At 43.0% G+C, this 19,721-nt stretch overlaps 1 protein-coding gene across 2 annotated transcripts in view; it reads right to left on the bottom strand.

Moving 5' to 3' along the window:
- Positions 1–19,721, bottom strand: part of LTBP4 (latent transforming growth factor beta binding protein 4) — a 355,162-nt gene that overhangs the window by 16,916 nt on the left and 318,525 nt on the right. Inside the window, exons 24-28 of one of the 2 annotated variants that reach the window (XM_082262863.1) lie at positions 14,440–14,565; positions 9,944–10,075; positions 8,316–8,441; positions 685–828; positions 350–559 (exon numbers count right to left, since the gene is read on the bottom strand). In XM_082262863.1, coding sequence (XP_082118989.1) covers positions 350–559; positions 685–828; positions 8,316–8,441; positions 9,944–10,075; positions 14,440–14,565 — 738 coding nt within the window. The remainder of the gene's footprint in view (positions 1–349; positions 560–684; positions 829–8,315; positions 8,442–9,943; positions 10,076–14,439; positions 14,566–19,721) is intronic. The other variant, XM_082262864.1, reaches the window with a different exon arrangement.

The raw sequence follows: 19,721 nt of genomic DNA, 5'->3' as shown, positions 1-19,721 counted from the left end.
GATTTCAATGAAAACCTTAGTCAGCAGCACAAGGGACATATCTCCTTGATTGTAAGTAATGCCCCTTATGCTGATTTTTTTAAAAGAAAAACCTTTTGACAAAACCTAGGCTTCAAGGGTGTCACTCTGACCAGCACTGTAAGAGTTGCATTCTTCTTACTGACCACCATGGTAAGAGGATTTTTTTCCACTGATCCCCAATGAATTGGTTTTTGTAAGGGTTCCCCGAAACCTAAAAATGAGTTTAGGGGTTCCTCTGGGGTTAAAGGGTTGAGAAAACCTGTTTTAGGAGAATAAGAATAACAATGTAGCTGTTTATGAGTGTTGTTGTCACAGATGTACTGCCTACCTGATTCCATGCTGGGGCATCTTTGAATTTGGCAGCCCTGACCCCAGCCTTTGCCAACAGTGCAGCAACATTCAGCCTGGCTGACATTTCTGGAGAGCACATTCTCACACACATTGGGGTCCTCTAGGTTGAAGTAACATTCCTTTAAGCCTGAGGTTGGTACAAAGTCCACACGGGAAGCTCCAGAATGGCTTGGAAAGGCAGGTCGTGCTAAAGTGGAAAAAGTAATTATGAATACCATTGATAGTAATAGGATGTCTTTTTGATACAATCAAATATTATCTCATCAACAAAAGCCTATGTTTTGAGTATACATGCCCATGTAGGACTCTTACCAGCACTGGTCGTTCGTATGCATTTTCCAAACATTGGATCAAACTCTTCATCACTAGTTGGACAGATGCAAAGGAAGGAACCTTCAACGTTTTCACATAGAGCCGTCCCGCACACACCTTGTAGAGTCTCACATTCATTAACATCTAGAAAGAAAAAAACAAGCTTTGGGAATACAATGCATAATATCTAGCCAAGTAAAATCTGCTTTTTAGAAAGGCAATCCATCTCCTACAACCTGCCTGATTTCATTGATCTTTCTCAGCAGTTCATGGGATGCCCCATGGGCAAGCAAAGACAGCAAGAATGCAGACAGACAAGATCTGCTAATGATCTGACTTCTCAAAAAAGAGATCAAACAGTTTTTTCACTTGCCACAGCAACCTGCATTTTCTCTCTAAAAGTATTATCCTGGCCTAGCAATGTTGCCCATCAGGTCTCCCGGGAGAAAACTTAAAGAGGAACTGACTTCTGGAAGCTGTGCTCAAAAAAGACAGGCAGAGGCCAAGGATAAGTATCTAGTAATATGATCTGTGGTGTAGTCACCAGTATGGCCTGTAGTCTACTTGCAGCTGATCTTCCACCCATTACTGAGTTACCATGCCTTATTTTGCACTCTGTCTTTATATCGAGGTGGCCATCTTTGTGTAGGCAGGGCATGGCTTCTGGATGCCAGTCTCCATCAAGGAGAACAGTGAGCAGCACAATAGTGACGTCACCAAATCTCTCTCCAAATCTCCTGAGACTAAAGCCCTGTACAATGGGCAAGTTCAATAAAAATAATAATCCGACATTCGTCCCGTGTGTATGGCAGCCGGTCTGACAGAAGCCATCCGTTCAGCCGGCTTCTGTCGGACAAGCATGCTGAGAAAGCAGCAGCCAACCGACTCCCGATCAGCGCTCTCAGCCAATGGCAGAGATCGCTGATCGGAGTGTTCTGGGGGGGGAGGCATCCCCCTGTCAGATCACAACGGCTTACCTGGGGAGATCACTGGACTAATGTCCGATCATTAGTACAGCAGCTCCAAGCAGAGCTGAGAGTTTTTTTTGTTCAACCCAGGAAAAAGAAACTCATTCAACCCAGGAAAAAACTTATAGTGTGTACTAGGCTTAACAGTCAGAGGCAATAGTGCCTTAGATCTCACACTGCAGATAAACAGCTATGAGGCTGCGGGCATAAGAGGGCGGAGGCACACTCATATACCTTGGAAGTGCTCTGCTTTTTTCAAGATGGATTCATGACAAAGGGTCATTTTTGGTAATTTCCTGCATAGACTCAATTATCACTTCTAGATGTTTCCATACCAAGGTAAACCTTCCATTTACTTTTTTTAAGCTCAGCTCTACTTTAAAGTGATCGTAAAACAATCAAAGCTTCAAAATAGAAATGAAAGGCAAAACATTATACATACCCTTCCCCCCCCCCCTTTTCTTTTTTATAAGTGGTCACATTCCCTCTGTTCTCAGCTGCCTAAGAGCTGGAGGGAGGAGAAGCAGCACAGTGACACAATGTAAATTACTTTAGCTCTCTGAATTTTACTTTAACTCAAAAGGTAATGGTCAGCTGAGTCCTGGATAAACTGCCAATACTAAGTTGAAATAGTTCTCAGGACAATTATATAACTATCAGAAATAACAGTCAAATGATATCAATGTACACAATAACAGACTCTGAATGAATAGAGTCCTCAAAGAAAAGAGCTATTGAATGCCGTAGATATCACTACTATTAATGAGGAACACCAGGCAGGCCTATAATACCCTTGATCCTAATGAGAGATGAGGTAATATAGGTATTAGTGATGTGTCTCCTTCAAGAGCAGTAGAGTAGCAATGTTCAGAATGCAAGGCCTTGCAATGATCTTCACCAGCAGTTGAAGCTCAAAGAGTAAGGATCCCTAAGTGTGGCACAGTGATGAACAGTAAAGGCAAGCGATCATCGATCCCAGGAGTCAAGTGTCTGCACCGGAGTCACTCATCACTTACGGTGCAGGCACGTCATTCCCTGCTGAACAGCTTCTGGGCATGCCCAGAAGCTGTTCAGGGATGACACGCCTGCCCGGAAGTGACGAGCAGTGCATTCTGGGACTCCGATGTCACCGATGAGGACACAAAGAGGACACGCTCCGACTTCAGCAGCCCACACCTGAGATGGCAGCGCTGGATAAGACATTTTCAAGGTAAGTATTTCTTCTTACAGGTAAGTGAAACAGGACAGTTCAGAGGCTATCGTTGTTTAAATGCACTAGCCCTTACTGTCCCGGGGTATTTTTAGCTTAAAATTTTTTTTTAGCCGGAACTCCGCTTTAAGTTATACTTTAACTGCACATCATGTTTTTTTTTTTGTTATTCACAGACTTTAGTTGTTGTGTATGACTATAATGGGGGTCCTGATACTGATTCCATGAAGTAAAACAATAAACACAACCTCATTTACTCTCGGTTCACACTGGGGCGGCACGACTCTGTACTACTTCGGGGGGACTTGTGCATTCCCATGCACCACGACTTCGGAGCGACTTGCATGGACTTCATATAATGGAAGTCTATGCAAGTCGCTCCGAGGTCACCCCGAAGTAGTTCAGGACCCTTTTTCTAAGTCGGAGCGACTATTAGAACGGGTCCTGTAGAAGTCAATGGACCGCGAGGGAGCACGACTTGTCAGGCTGACAAGTCGCCTGACAAGTCGCGCTAGTGTGAATCGAGTCTTACGAGGTATGGGAGCCGGCAAATAGAAAATACTATGACTTTTGGCACACATTTTGGCCCCTTTCACACTTGTACGACTACAAAGTTGCGCCACTTTGAAATGCAACTTTGACGCAACTTTGCACAGGTGCAACTTGGATACAACTTTGGCTTTGACCAGTTTTAATGGACAACTGTTGCACACAAGTTGCATTGTACAACATTCAGGTATGACTTTCATGCAACTTCTGAGGGTTAACATTGAAGTCTATGGCCCTCAAGTTGCATGAAAGTCAGACCAAAGTAGTGCATGAACTATTATGAAGTTGCTGAAACTTTAAGTTGCGCACATATGAATGGGTATCATTGGAAAACATGGGGAACAACATTTTGTGCAACTCTGAAGTCCAAAGTTGCTTGACAAGTTGCACAAGTGTGAAAGGGGCCTAACTGAGAGATATCAATATGTTGGAAATGTTTTGTATTAGCTCTTGAGTTATACTGGTGGCCTAGTGCTGATGTCTTGTTCTTGTTTTGTTTGATTTGGGTCGCCTGGTTGTCAGGCTGGTAATGCTTTATCTTTGTATGAACTCACTGTGGAAAACAATAAAAAGAAATTCACAAAAAAACAAAAACAAAACATAACCTCATCTGGAGATTTCATGGTCAACCTCATAACATTGATGAATTTTTTTTTGGGTGAAACTTAAAATTACTAATTTTGAAGCAAAATACCTATTGGAGAATCCTCTGATGGAGGCTGCCATTTTCTGATTCCTAAGGCTGTATTCCTGGAGCAATTACAGTGTGTCAGATTTAACGTTACTGCAACAGATGTCACTGCTGAAGAACCACTATTCAGCCTTGGAGTCAGAACGTGGAATCTTCACCCTAAAGCTGGCCATATACTAGATAATTTTATAAAGGGGGCTCTTACGCTATTGTGGGAAATGGGTGACTGGAATAGATTTCATTTCAGGAATATTTGACTTTTTCAATCGATAATCGGGTAAAATCTACGCTATGGACCACAATGATGAGAACATTTGAAGGAGCAGAATGAAACATCTTCTCAAAGGAACGAATTTCTAATGGTGAATGTGGTTTTCGTTCGGGAAAGTCTATTTGTTCCAAAATCTTCCAAAAGAAGCCAGGATCAAGAACACAGGGACATGACATCAAACTCGCAGAAGGAAAGTTCAAAACTAATCTTAGAAAGTATTATTCTACCTAAAGAATAGTTGATGCTTGGAAATGACTTCCAGCAGAGTCAATCACATGCTTGGGACAAACATAAATCTATATTCAGAAAAAGGGAAATAAAAGAAAAAGAAAGAGAGAGAGTGTCAACTGAACATCCATGATGTGAATGTCCAGTTCCACCACATCCCAAAGGTGCTCTATTGGATTGAGATGTGGCGACTGTGGAGGACATTGGAGTACAGTGACCTCATTGTCATGTTCAAGAAACCAGCGGGGAGATGATTTGAGCTTTGAGACATGGTGCATTATCCTGCTGGAAGGAGCCATCAGAAGATGGGTAGTCATAAAGTGATGGACGTGGTCAGCAACAATACTCAGGTAGGCTGTGGTGTTTAAACTATGCTCAATTGGTACTAATGGACCCAAAGTGTGCCAAGAAAATATCCCCACACCATCACTCTGAACTGTTGATACGAGGCAGGATGGATCCATACTTTCATAGTGTTTATACCAAATTCTGACCCCTACCATCTGAATGTCGCAGTAATCAAGACTCATCAGGCCAGGCAACATTTTTCCAATCTTCTATTGTCTTATTCTCCATCTTCTCTTGTCCCTAACTCACATTTATACATACACATAATAGGGCCAGTTTAGACAGGATCCTACCTACCAGCATGTCTTTGGGGAATGGAAGGAAACCCACACAGACACAGGGAGAACATGCAAACTCCAGGCAGGTAGTGTCATGGTTGGGATTCAAACCAGCGACCCTTTTGCTGCTAGGCGAAAGTACCAACCACTACACCACTGTGCAACCATTACCTTGGTTGTAAGGAGTGGTTATTTGAGTTACTGATGCCTTTCTATCATCTCAAACCAGTCTGCCCGTTCAGCTCTGACCTTTCACATCAACAAGGCATTTTCGTCAGCACAATTGCCGATCACTGGATATTTTCTCTTTTTTGGACCACTCTCTGAAAACCCTTGAGATGGTTGTGTGTGTCCCATCCCAGTAGATCAGCAGTTTTTGAAATACTCAGACCAGCCTGTCTGGCACCAACAACCATGCTACTTTCAGAGTCACCTAAAACCCCGTTTCTTCTTAATTCTATTGCTCAGTTTGAACTTCAGCAAGTTGTCTTCACCACATCTAGATGCCTAAATGCATTGAGTTGCTGCCATGTAATTGGCTGATTAGCACTTTGTGTTACCAAGCAACTGAAAACATGTACCTAATAAAGTGGTCGTGAGTGTATATAATTAGGGCAGACTCAATGGACCACTTGGTTTTGTTCTGCCGTCTCTCTTCTACGATTCTATGTTTTTAAAACCAAATGTTAACAGCAAATGAAAATTTGAAGTTCTTCCATTTGTCAAGTCAGCAAAGGTAGCGTGCGGCCAGGTTTATACTGCCCTGGCAGGTATTTTGTCAAGTATAATTTGATAAACTGAAGCTTCGGTGTGACTTCCCATTGAAAAAGTAAAATCTATATTTAAAGTCCATAGAGAGATTATTACTAAAAGCTCTGACTTCCTCTAGGCATGAAAAGTACATCTCTGGAGGCTCAGCTGAAAGGGCTCAAAGCTAAACCACAAATGTGAGAAAAATGACTAAAAACATAAGGATACCATCCATGTGTGTAGTGTGTATTCATCTTAAAAACCCAAGGTTAACATTAATGTGCAATGTGGTTTATTAAAGGCTCAAGGTCAACCTCCCTACGTGTGGAGGATTACCCAAGGCTCAGTGTTAGCATTCAAGACAAATGTGTCTTCTTGTTTCCATGCAGAAGATCCAGTGTCATAAATCTAGAGTTGTATTACATCCAGCACAAGGGCTGAACATGGCTCAGACGTAGAGTTGCCACCTTTCCTTCAAGCCAAACAGGACCACTTTTTCGACTCATGGTCAAATTGTTTTTGCTCCCTCCTTAGAGAACCCCCCATTACATCTGGGTTCCTTTATATAGGCACCCACACTTAAAGACCCCCCATTAGATTAGAGTCTCCTTATATTAGCACCTCCCAACAGGGCTGCTGTTAGAAATCGCGGGGCCCGTACAGACCACCTGGCAGGGCCCCCCCAAGAAAATATTAAAGATATATTTAGCTAAAATTACAACAAAATCACTATTAGCGGACACAAATATAACATAACTCACATAATTCCAGCAAAATCTAAAAAAAAACCTGTTAAATAAAAATGAAGATGAGATGAGAAAAATATACAGGCTGAGCAGTTGGAGCTCAGGGGTCAGAGAGACAGAGAGAGAGAAACAAAGTTACAAATAAACTCCTGAGCAGAGATAACATTAGAGCCAGTGCTGGGAGGGGGCCCACACAGGGAGGGGGATTAGTGAGGGATGACTGTCTCTTTCTAAGCAGATACAAGCTGATAGCAGGGAGAGGGACAGATCAGATTCAGATGCTGGAGGAAGATTTCTGTATTTGTTGTCCATCACTAATCCCCCTCTCTGTGTGGGCCCCCCTGTGTGCTCGGGCCCCCTACAAGAGGGCTGGTGGTCCCCCCCTATCAGCGGCCCTGCCTCCCAAGGGTACATTCACACCTGAGATTAGGGCCAGTGGGAATAGTAGCTGTCTGCTGCCGCCAGCCCAGTTCACTATAACAGGTCACTGGTGGCTTCAGCTATTCCCCGCTGTCCGCACAGCCAGCGATTATCTGCGGGGATCGCTGGTTGGATGCAGACAAAGTGCATCCAGCAGTGCTCAATACAGATAATCTCTGGCTGTGCAGAGAGCTGTGAATAGCTGTGGCCGCCGGCCTCCCATTTTTATAGTGAACAGGGCACCTAGCTGCTGAGAGCCACAGCAGAAATCTCTTATTCCTAGCTACTGTTTACACTAGCTCTAATTGGCAGTGTGAATGTAGCCTTAGAGACCCCCCCCCCCATTATATCAGAGTCACCTTATATAAGCACCCCCTTACAGATCCAGATTAGATCAGAGTCTTCTTATATTAGAAACCCCTGTAGAGACCAAATATTAGATTAGCACCCCCCTTAGAAACCACCCATTAGATCAGAGTCCCCTTATAATAGCATCCCCCTTAGAGACCCCCATTAAATCAGAGACCCTTCTTTATCAGCACCCCTGCTCAATAAAGATCCCCATTAGATTGCCTTACCAGGTGGCAGCCACTATGAGCCAAGACGTGGGAGGTCCGGAGCTCAGAGGTGGAACCGCTCTACAAAGTGCTATTTTCGCCCCACTGTACACAGTGACAAAGCATGTAATCGGTTGCTAGGACACCGGCGGTCCTAGCAACCGATGAATACAAAGTTGAATGAGGAGAGGGAGAAGCCAGTACAAAGGCAGGCTCTGCCAACAGGAATCCTTAGCGGGTGTACTGTGCGAGAGCACATGTTGCACTCATTGAGGATACCTCACTGCACTAGCTCCAGGACTCCCGTCCAGATCTGAGGGACAGATTGACTTAAAATCTTTGGATGATTCGGAGGTATGTGTCCCGGTTTCAGACAGACTGAAACTGAGCACATGATTCAAAACTCAGGCTGTCCAGGTAAAACTCGGACAGGTGGCAACCCTACTCAGACATTGTGTTACATAGAGGAATATGTAGGGACTACAGTGCATAGGAAGGTGCGTGCTACAGACTTGCTGCCGGTAAGCTGTTCAATAGATGTCCTGAATGGACAATAATAACGCATCTATAGGGTTTCTCTTTATCTGTATAACGTTCAGCATAGAAATCACTCACCTATGCAGTGCAGGTCGCCCCTCTCCCCCTCAAAGCCCCGGTCACAAAGGCATTGGTAGGATCCCATTAGGTTGAGGCAGACTGCATGTTCCCCACAGACACTCTTATTTAGACACTCGTTGATATCTGACACAGGAACACCAATGTTAAAGTAGTACTAAAGGCTGAGTGTTTCTTACCTTAATGCATTTACAGCATTAGGGTTAAAAATGCCCCAGTACATTCATACCTCCCCCATCCCCCAAAACTCACCTTCTCTCCCTTATCACCACTGCTGGGTCCCTTTATGATTGGCTCCTGTAGCTGTCTGACAGGGATTGGGAGGAATGAGCAGGGGGGTGGCTTGCTGGGTGCTGTGTGTTTCAATGGAGGAATACAGCCCCAGCCGGGAGAGCGCACACACAGGTCTCTTCTTAGCGGCTAGCTAATGGAGATACCCACAAACAGGAGAGAGGGCAGTGGTTTAAGGACTGGCCAGAAAAACAAAAATGGCAAATTTTCAAGGAATATTAAAAGTAAAAAAATCAGCGCTAAACTCTAAATGAGGGGGACCACTCTATCAACCTTCAATATCCAATACCCAATGGTCTCAAAAAGCTGTAGATCAAAATGATCAGATAATAAATGAATATATAAGTGTGTTAGTGGGTGACTAAAGAAAAATGTGAGAATGAGGAAAATCAAAGTCACCCACTAACACACTTATATATTCATTTATTATCTGATCATTGTGATCTACAGCTTTTTGAGACCATTGGGTATTGGATATTGAAGGTTGATAGAGTGGTCCCCCTCATTTAGAGTTTAGCGCTGATTTTTTTACTTTTAATATTACTGTGATACGTGGGGACACTATCAAAATCAGCTGCTTGCTTGGAGGAGTTCCACGTCCATTATTAGTTTCCATTTTTGAGCATTCATCGGGTCGCTTACCTCATTATAGCGCATAAGTTTATTATTCCAAATTTTCAAGGAAGCCGACTTTACATACTCTAAAAGACAAGGACTTCCTTGAATGAAATTAAAAAAAATAAATGAGGGTTTAGGATCCTTTGCCTCTCTTGTAGGCTACTTCCAATGTGTTTATGGGCCCAGGAGGCATAGGGTCAAAGTCAATAGCATGCTGGAATACACTGTGGCTGGACCGGACTGCATGATGTACTGAGTTGTACTTGCGGTTAGCGCCCTATGCATTCAGGAATGTATGTCCAGAATGCGGCTATTCCAGGCACACAGTATATCCTTGAACATATAGGGTCTCTAAATGTAAGTAACACTCAATACAGCATTCCGCCCTTGATGGTTACATTTGTTTGCTAATTCCCTCCATTATGCCCTAGATTTTTTAGATTGTATCTCTTCTTCCTTTATTTCTATGAGCCTCAGCTCCATCTAGAGGCCATAATGTGGTATTTTCCTGATTCACTCTATGTTCGTTATAAATTAATTTATCTTTACTACTGCCCATAATATTTGAAGAACATTCAACCAGAAGAGAAAAAAGCCTAAGAACATTTGATTTTTCCTCATTCTCATTACAAATGGTGAATGTACATGCAGTTTTGCTGGATGAATAGCTATGCAATTATTATTATTTTTTTTATAAATACAACCCCTTAGTGTCTCACCTGTGCAGTCCTCTGATAAAGACAACTGATAGCCAGGCTCACAGTCGCTTACACACTTGTAGGATCCTGGGGTGTTCTGGCATCGCATTGATCCACAGATGGAATCCCCATATTCCAAACACTCATCTATGTCTGGAAAAAAAGAAAACATATTAAAATAACATTAATGAAAACCAAATTATTAAGAATGGTAGAAAAATATAATTATCAGTTAGTGTGGCCCAGTGTTTTTAATAAACATACTGTAAGGAGGACCCAAGAATGGCTGCCTGAACACCTAAACTTCTTCTGTTTTATGAAGTACAGTAATCCCCCGCTCCATCGCGGTTCAGTTTTTTGCGGTCCCGGTAATTCGCGGTTTTTTTTGTAATGTTATTTTACTATATAAATCATTAAAAATGAAATATTTTTGTGTTTTCCATAGCTCTTGCTATGTCTCTTAGTATCTTTTATGTGTTTAAATGAGTTTCTATTGTTTTAAAAGTGTGTTTAAAGACCTTAAAATGCTTTTACACGTACAGTGACAGTAAAAAAAACATGCCTACAATGCATTTTAATAGGGTTTTTCTATTTCGCGGAATTTCACTTTTCGCGGCTGGGTCCGGAACGTAACCCCCGCAATGGAGGGGGGTTTACTGTAAAGAAAAGTCTAACGCTACAGGCAATACATTGGGGTCTATTTACAAAACACAAACATTCATCAACTTTGACCAAATGTTCCTATATTTTCTCTAATATCATGAAATCCTATGATAATCAGCTTCTTCTAGTGGCCAAAATGCTGTATATTTTCAGATTATCGGGTTTCAGAAAAATATTCCAAATTTGGCCAATATATGGAGCTGTCAATCTTAGGAAGCCACAGTATTAGTGAAATTACAGGGAACATTTGACGAATGCCTCTTGACATTCCCCCAACGAATAGACCCCATTATAGTTCAGAGATTTTTACATTTATGTTTGAGATTAAGAACCATGTCAGATAAGTGATCCTTTTGGTGATGCTGATGCCTCGCCCATCCAACTAGCATTAGAGCGGCACATGCAAGTAGGTAAGTGTTTTCACTTCACATTTGTGATCCTGTTGCTAGTGCAATATAAAACCAAAAAAAAAAATTTCAAAATTATTTTTATTTTAAATAAGTAAATGCGTTTTAAATATTCCATATTATGCCCTCTTGGGTAAACCGGTTGAGGGGGCAACCAAACCCGCCAAACGCCTTATAGCCTTTGTGTTCACGGCCGCCAAAATAGCTATAGCCCGCTCCTGGCGCACCCCTGTAGTGCCGTTCGAGCTACTAAAAGCCAAACTGACCTGGATGATGATAAACGAACGGATGGTGGCGCTATTGAATGATAAGATGCGCATGTTTGACAAGACATGGGACCCCTGGATCAGGTATCTGGCCGACCCCCCTAGGGGGAATCGGGCGCCTTGGTCTCCTTGGACGGTGAGTTCAGGGGACCTACCCCACTGGGGTGTGCTGGACCTGGATGTCGACCCTTTCCTTCCTTACCAGCCGCTGATGTTCCTTTTCTCCTTTCCCCCATTCCATTCCTGCTACCTTTTTCTAATTTTTCTCACTTTTCTCTTCTGTCTTGTCTTTTTTCCTTCTTTCCTTACTTCTTTTTCCTTTTTTTTTTCTTTCTCTCCCTGACAGTGCACGGATAGCGGGATGCTGCCTCCTCTAGCAGAGTACAAAGTATTGGGGTCGGGGTTGGGGGCCGCCTCCTCCCAAGGGCGCAGTGTGTTCCCATAGGGGCGCCAGGGGGGGGGGGGGTCGGGCCGGGCCAATTTTAGTAAAACTCCCCTATAGAGACTGCTATTGCTGAGCTCTTCTATTGAAAGAATTTAGTCCCCTGGCTGTCATACTGACTCTTGTGACTCAATACTTTGAGTCCCTGACTTTGAACAATGATATAGATCAGGAGACCTGATTTTAATCGGAGGTTCCTGGTCTGCATACGTGGTCCTGGTCAATGACCCAGAAAGTATTGATGCCTATGGGTGGGTATAACAGCCAGTCAACTAGCATTTTTAGCAATGCCAGCAGCCATGTCAGGTTGACTTTAAAACGGACCACCTCTAGTGAAGTTAGGGTGCTCCCCTAAGCTGGTAGTCAGGTTTAGTTTTAAATTATGAGTGTAAACCAAAGGCTTTAGGCTGGGTTCACACTTAAATCAGATGCGGCTCACAGCAGGGGTCCGGGGCGTTCCTGTTCTCCGTTTCAGCAGACTTGTATAAAGTACTCGAAATTTCTACTTGAGTAAAAGTACAAGTGCTCGATCAAAAAATTACTTGAGTAGAAGTGGAAGTGCTCGCAGAAAAAGTTACTTAAGTAGAAGTACTAAAGTATTCAACATTTTTTTTACTTAAGTATTGCAAGTAGTTTTTTCAAAAAATTTGCTACTTAAGTACTAAAAGTAAAAAGTACCAGTAGTTTTGAAAAAAAATTTCTACTCAAGTACTGAAAGTAGAAGTACAAGTACTGTGTTATGTAGTTATTAAAGAAAGAAGTCAAAAGTATGAACATCATATTGTTTTTATTATTTCAAATGATTTATTCAAATGATTAACCTGTGTTTGTTAGTAGTTTCTTGATGCACTTTAAGCGCTGTAGCACCATTTATTTGTTTGTTTCATATTTTCTTTTTATTGGAAAGATTTGGTATAGCAGCTTTTATTATACACAGCCTTTACTTTCGTATGCGCTGATTTACAAATTACATTATACACATTTTTTTGAGCTTTATGCAACCTGCCATCTACTGTTCTGGCAGTGGTAATTTTTTTAAAAGTAACTAGTAACTATGCAGCACAAAAAAAAAATACTTGAGTAGAAGTATCAAAATCATCGAAAAAATGTAGTGAAGTAAAAGTAGAAGTAGGAGAAAAAAATTCTACTCTAGGAAAGTACAGATACCGCATTTCGGTACTTAAGTACAGTACTTAAGTAGTTCTACTTCGTTACTATACATCTCTGCGTTTCAGGGACGAATCAGGCCAGAGTTTTTGCCTGAATTCAGACCTGAAAAGGAGCCAAAGACGCACAGGACCCCTGTGCAACCTGCTCCGCAGCCGCCATGGAGATGTGTGAACTGGCTCCATTGAGAGTTGGGCTCACTCTCCTGTCGTGCAAATTTGATTCCAGGAAACCCGCGTCCAATTCAAACTTGTGTGAACCCAGCCTAAGAGGTGAGCCCTGGCTGTACAGCCGTGGTCAAACGTTTTGAAAATTACACAAATATTAATTTCCACAAAGTCTGCTGCCTCAGTTTTTATAATAGCAATTTGCATATACTCCAGAATGTTATGAAGAGTGATCAGATGATTTGCAATTAATTGCAAAGTCCCTCTTTGCCATGAAACTAAACTTAATCCCATAAAAAACATTTTCGCTGCCTTTGTGAAGAAGGCTTCAGGGCGCCCAAGAAAGTCCAGCAAGCGCCAGGACCGTCTCCTACAGTTGATTCAGCTGCGGGATTGGGACACCACCAGTGCAGAGGTTGCTCAGAAATGGCAGCAGGCAGGTGTGAGTGCGTCTGCATGCACAGTGAGGAGAAAACTTTTGGAGGATGGACTGGTCTCAGAAAGAGCAGCAAAGAAGCCACTTCTCTCCAGGAAAAACATCAGGAACAGACGGATATACTGCAAAAGGAACAGGGATTGGACTGCTGGGGACTGGGGTAAAGTCATTTTTTCGGATGAATCCCTTTTCCGATTGTGGCAACCAGAAAAATCCTTGTCCGGAGAAGAAAAGGTGAGCGCTACCATCAGTCCTGTGTCATGCCAACAGTAAAGCATCCTGAGACCATTCATGTGTGGGGATGCTTCTCAGCCAAGGGAGTGGACTCACTCACAATTTTGCCTAAGAACACAACCATGAATAAAGAATGGTACAAAAACTTCCTCCGAGAGCAACTTCTCCCAACCATCCAAGAACAGTTTGGTAAGGAACAATGCCTTTTTAGCATCATGGAGCACCTGGCCAGAAGGCAAGAGTGATAACTAAGTGGCTTGGGGGAACAAAACATCGAAATTTTGGTTCCATGGCCAGGAAACTCCCCATATCTTAATCCCATTGAGAACTTGTGGTCAATCCTCAAGAGGCGGGTGAACAAAAACCCCACACAAATTCTGACTAACCCCAAGCATTGATTATGTGGCTCAGGAGTTGATGGGCAGCATGCCAGGGTGAGTTGCAGAGGTCTTGAAAAAGAAGGGACAATACTGCAAATATTCACTCCTTTTGCATAAACTTCATGTAGTTGTCAATAAAAGCCTTTGACACTTATGAAATGCTTGCAATTATACTTCAGTATACCATAGTAACATCTGACAAAAAAAATCTAGAAACACTGAAGCAGCAGACTTTGTGAGAATAAATATTTGTGTCATTCCCAAAACTGTTGGACATGGCTGCATATAAATCAAGTCCAACTCTGCCATTCATTTATCAACATTTAGATGGATGGCTTCGATGAGAATTACTTACCCACGCAATTTTGTCCCTCACTGGACATTTCATGACCCCAGTTACATGTACATCGGTAAGAGCCAATCAGATTCTCACAGATGGCATTTTCTCCGCAGATAGTTGAATTTGCACACTCATTAATATCTAAAGAGATAAGAGTATATTCAATTATTGGTCTAATTATTTATCTTTACACTGCTGCATTGTGAACAATAGTTTGACTTTTATTAGCATAGATGAGCAACTGAATTGATATTGCCATTGTGGCCCAAGTCTGGTGAATAGACAGAACAAATATTGTGCTTATGTGATGTCATACCTTCCCAGACTTTATTTTACTGCTGTTTTATTTCCTTGTCAAAAGAGTTAGTAAAATAATAAAATGAAATGAACTCTGTAGGTGGTACTGAGGTGCCTGGTGTACTTTCCCAATGTGGCCACTAGATGTCGCAATGGTTAAGGTCAGGAACTCTGTAGTAAGAATAGGCAGCTTAGATTTCTAGGTATCCCCTGGTCACAGGGGTGTCAAACTGTGGGCCCTCCAGCTATTGTGGAACTACAAGTCCCATCATGCCTCTGCCTGTGGGAGTCATGCTTGTAACTGTCAGCCTTGCAATGCCTCATGGGATTTGCAGTTCTGCAAAAGCTGGAGGGCTGCCAGTTTGACACCTGTGCAGGCATCTCGAGCCTACCTTTTAGATGCACAAAGTCACAGGTTTTTATTGTGCTCCGTTTCAACCTTCCAGCCACCGGTGTTCCAACAATCAGTGATGTCATAAGTGTTAATAAGAAACTGAGGGAGAGGAAAAACACTGGCATACTAGTCAGTACTAGTGTGCAAAAGTGTATTTGCTTTGGAAGAATAAATCACTTCTAACACTGGGTGTCCTGTGTGTGTTGATGCTGCCACATTGTGTAAAACTATTAGAATAGTTTTTAACATTTTAGAATGGGGTGCCTTGAGATTGTCCATAATTTTAAAGGCTGCCTTGACTGAAAAAATGTTAAGAGATATAACTCTAGAGGTCCTCAAGGTAGTGAGTGTGGTGCACCATAGATAGTGAGGTAGTGTCAGCCCTGCCCTTGCCAGTGTGGTACATCTTGGCATCTTAGGTAAGTGGGCTCAATAGAGGAATATAGGAATCCACATTTAGAGTTGGTCAAGAGAAACAGTGCAAGGACTAAGGCATGCAAAGGTGTAATCTTTGAAACTAAAGCCTGGGGGAGTTTCCCCTTAGAGGAGAAGCAAGGAAGGCAAGGACCAAGACCAATGGGACAACTCACATCTCTTGGGTATTAGATGTAGAAGACTGGTGAACCTTTAGTATAGGCCTTGACTTTGTTTTAGCCCCGGTTCACACTTGTGCGTGTGCGGGGTTCGCATGTAATGTCGGAGCGCACTGCTCCGACATTACATGCGATCGGCTGTGCGGTGCGAGTTTAGCCATACAGTTTGTATGGCTAAATTTGCACCGCAGCCGCTCTAAACACGCACAGGGACCCTTTTTTCTAGCCGCATCAGGATCGGATCGCACAGCGGTTCACACTTGTGCGATCCGATCCTGTGCGAACTGCACGATCGCACTGCGATATGCGATCAAACTGGGGGTGTCGTTAAGATTACATTGACACCCCCAGCGTATCGCATATGGCGGTGTGAACTGCCGGGGGTGCGTGTGCGATGCGGGAACAGGCTGCGGATTCGCAGCCTTCCCGCACTCGCATAAATGTGAACCGAGCCTAAATCTCTGAGGCTCTCTGTTTGCAATTAAGGATTGTGCCATTACAATTGGGATGACTGAAAAGATGTTTCTACAATATGTTAATCAACTGTGGTTAAGTAGAAGAGCTAAACGGCTTTCATTGTGTGGACACTTCCCTCTCCTAAACTCTTTATGGGAATGTCTTCTGGAAATGAACAGGTGCTGGGTCAAGCTGCTATTGGGGCCTCCCAGGGGTGCCTCTGGATTGGTGCTCAGGTTAACCACTTAAGCCCCGGAGGATTTGGCTGCTAAAAGACCAGGGGGTATTTTGCGATTCGGGAATGCGTGACTTTAACGGACAATTGCGCGGTCGTGCGACGCTGTACCCAAACGAATTTGACGTCCATTTTTTCCCACAAACAGAGCTTTCTTTTGGTGGTATTTGATCACCTGTGCGATTTTTTGATCATGCGCTATAAACAAAAAAAGAGCGACAATTTTGCAAAAATAACAATATTTTCCACATTTTTTTATATGAAATTCCCCCCAAAAAAATGTAAAAATCAAATTTTTTTAACATTTTCGGCCAATTTGTTTTATGCTACATATGTTTGGTAAAAAAAAAAATCGCAAAAAGCGTATTTTGATTGGTTATCGCGTTTACTAACAAAGGGAAAGATTTTTGTCCTTTTTGTTGTTTTTTTAATGTGTAATGGCGGCGATCTGCAATTTTTTTTGCGGTACTGTGACATTGCGGCGGACAGATCGGACCCTTGACTGACATTTTTGATACTTTTGGGGTTACCAGTGACATTTCTACAGTAATCAGTGCTATACATATGCAGTGTTACTGTAAAAATACACTGGCAGTGAAGGGGTTAACTTTTTTTTGAGAGGGAGGGGCTATGTGTGTCCCTAGGGGCGTGATTCTTACTGTGATTGGCTGTGGCTTGAGATGTATGAACAGTGATCAACGGTTCTACGTAGTAGAACCGTATGATCATCATTCATACACCGGGGAGAATGACAGGCGGCTTGTTTACACTAGCCGCCTGACTTTCTCCCTCTGCAGCGGCAAACGCAAGTGACCGGCGGACGATTGGGTCTGCCGGTCACACGCGCGGGGGGGTCCGTGACCACGCGGGAGCGCGCATCCGGGGGCGCGCGCTCGCTCCCTAGACCCTCACAGGCTAGCGACGTAGACCTACGTCACTCTGCCTGTGAGGGGCTGACCGCCACAGTAAATAGTCGTGCGGCGGTCGGCAAGTGGTTAAGAACCTATACCCACAGCACCTTGGTGAGTCTAAGGGGACCAACCTATGGCCGAAAAATGGAAAGTGTCTCTCACACCTGTAGTGGTGATGTTGGAGGAGGGCCAGACGTATAATGGTATAGCTATTACATTATTCCACAGTAGAGGTAAACCCTCTACATCTAAAATGGTTTCCGGAGTTGAGTTCTAACATTCAGTGTCTAATGTCAGGTACACATGGGTCCAATATCGGCTAAAATCAGCCTGTACAGAAGAAACTGGATGAAAATTTGGCCTGTGTGTACAGTTCCCTGTTGGACAGGCATGCTGGAAAACCATAAGCAAAATAATGTGCAGCGCTAAACAACAAGTGACATAAAATCAATAGTATGACGAAAGGAATATGTGAACAATCAAAATAAAAGGGACTAAGTCCTCAAAATAAAAAGTCCATGAATGAGAAAGGTGAAAAGAAAGCGAGTAACCCAATAGTGAATAAAATTAAGTTCTAATGATAAGGTGCTACACCCGGAGTGCACCACAAGTCCCAGCAGGTATCAGATGCTCCAAGTGGTTCCTTCCCTCGTGAAACAGCAGGAAATGACACCCGTGCAGGAAGGGATAAGTGAGCTGCTTACCAGAGATCCATGGTCATTCAAACTAATGAATTGGCCCCAAAACAGCAATGTGTTTAACACTTGTGCAGGGTCCCAAGCAAGCACTCTTCATGTCCAAAATAAAGATTTCCCAGACGACGTCAACCTATGAGGAAACGCGTCGGGCGGTGCCAGACGTGAAGTCAACACGCCCCCTGTTCGCGCCGGCTTTGTTTGTATCTGTGAGGACGCGGGACGCCGCGGTCCTCCTACCAGCCTCTGGAACTTGTGTCTACGTGATCTTATGTGCTTCCTTTGTAAGTGTATTTTTAATAAAGCCTTCACATTGTTTTACTGGATTACGCTATGTGTCTACCCCCTTTTATTTTTCATCCATATGCCTTTTGCAATTGATCCCTTATGGTGCCCACTAGATTTGAGGAATATTTATTTTGGACATGAAGAGTGCTTGCTTGGGACCCTGCACAAGTGTTAAACACATTGCTGTTTTGGGGCCAATTCATTCGTTTAAATGGCCATGAATCTCTGGTAAGCAGCTCACTTATCCCTTCCTGAACGGGTGTCATTTCCTGCTGTTTTACGAGGGAAGGAACCACTTGGAGCATCTGATACCTGCTGGGACTTGTGGTGCACTCCGGGTGTAGCACCTTATCATTAGAACTTAATTTTATTCACTATTGGGTTAATCCCTTTCTTTTCACCTTTCTCATTCATGGACTTTTTATTTTGAGGACTTTGATTGTTCAAATGTTCCTTTTGTCATACTATTGATTTTATGTCACTTGTTGTTTAGCGCTGCACATTATTTTGCTTATATTTACGAGATTGTTTCTATAGATCAGTGTCAGCAGCTTTGTTGTATGGATTTTCAATATTTCACTTTTTTTAGCGCAGAAATTTTCCCCTTTTGATTTATGCTGGAAAACCAGCATCCGATCAGCACTGTCAGCCAATGGTTGTGAGCGCTGACCTGCGTGTTCTGGTGGGGGCGGGAGGGGGGGGGGCAGTCCCCTTGTCAGAACACAATAGCTCAGCGGGGGGAAATTGCTTGTATTAAACCTAGTACACACAATATGTTTTTTTTTCATTCAACCCTGGTGCATACCTGCCAACTGTCCCGTTTTTCCCGGGACAATCCTGGCAAATAGGAGCCTGTCCCGGGTAATTTACATTGTCCCTGTTAATCAGGGACAATGTAAATCATTAAAAAAAAAAAAATCATACTTATTTACACCTTGCACTTTATTTATATTTACATATTCCATTTTTTGTATGGTCACACCTGAGCACATTTCACACTTTAGAATTGCAGGGAATTGTGATGAGAATTTTAAACTTTAGGCAGAAGTAGTGCAGCTGAATGGGAGAATTATTCCAACTCTGCTACTTTGGCCTCAAGTTTTCAATTCCCTTTTCAATTTCCTGTAATTCTCTCTTTATGAAGTAGACCCTATAATCTGATAAGTAGGCGGATATTAATTATGCGGAGTGGGTGGAGCTTCATGGAAGTGGGTGTGGTAAGTAATTGATAGCTGCGCTGCAAAGTGTCCCTGGAATTTTTTTTCAAATGTTGGCAACTATGCCTGGTGGTTAAAAAAAAAGAGGACAGATCACTGTGCTAACACAAGCGGAGTTAGTACAGCGATCTCCCCTGCTGCACTATTGTGTCCTGACAGGGGGACTGTGGGGGCTTGCTCCCGCCCCGCCAGAACACACAGGTCAGCTCTC

This window comes from Pelophylax lessonae, assembly GCF_965119305.1.
Source record: "Pelophylax lessonae genome assembly, chromosome: 7".
Lineage (NCBI taxonomy): Eukaryota > Metazoa > Chordata > Amphibia > Anura > Ranidae > Pelophylax > Pelophylax lessonae.
Note: the sequence above shows the minus strand (reverse complement) of the source record. Positions and strands in the feature narration are given on the sequence as shown.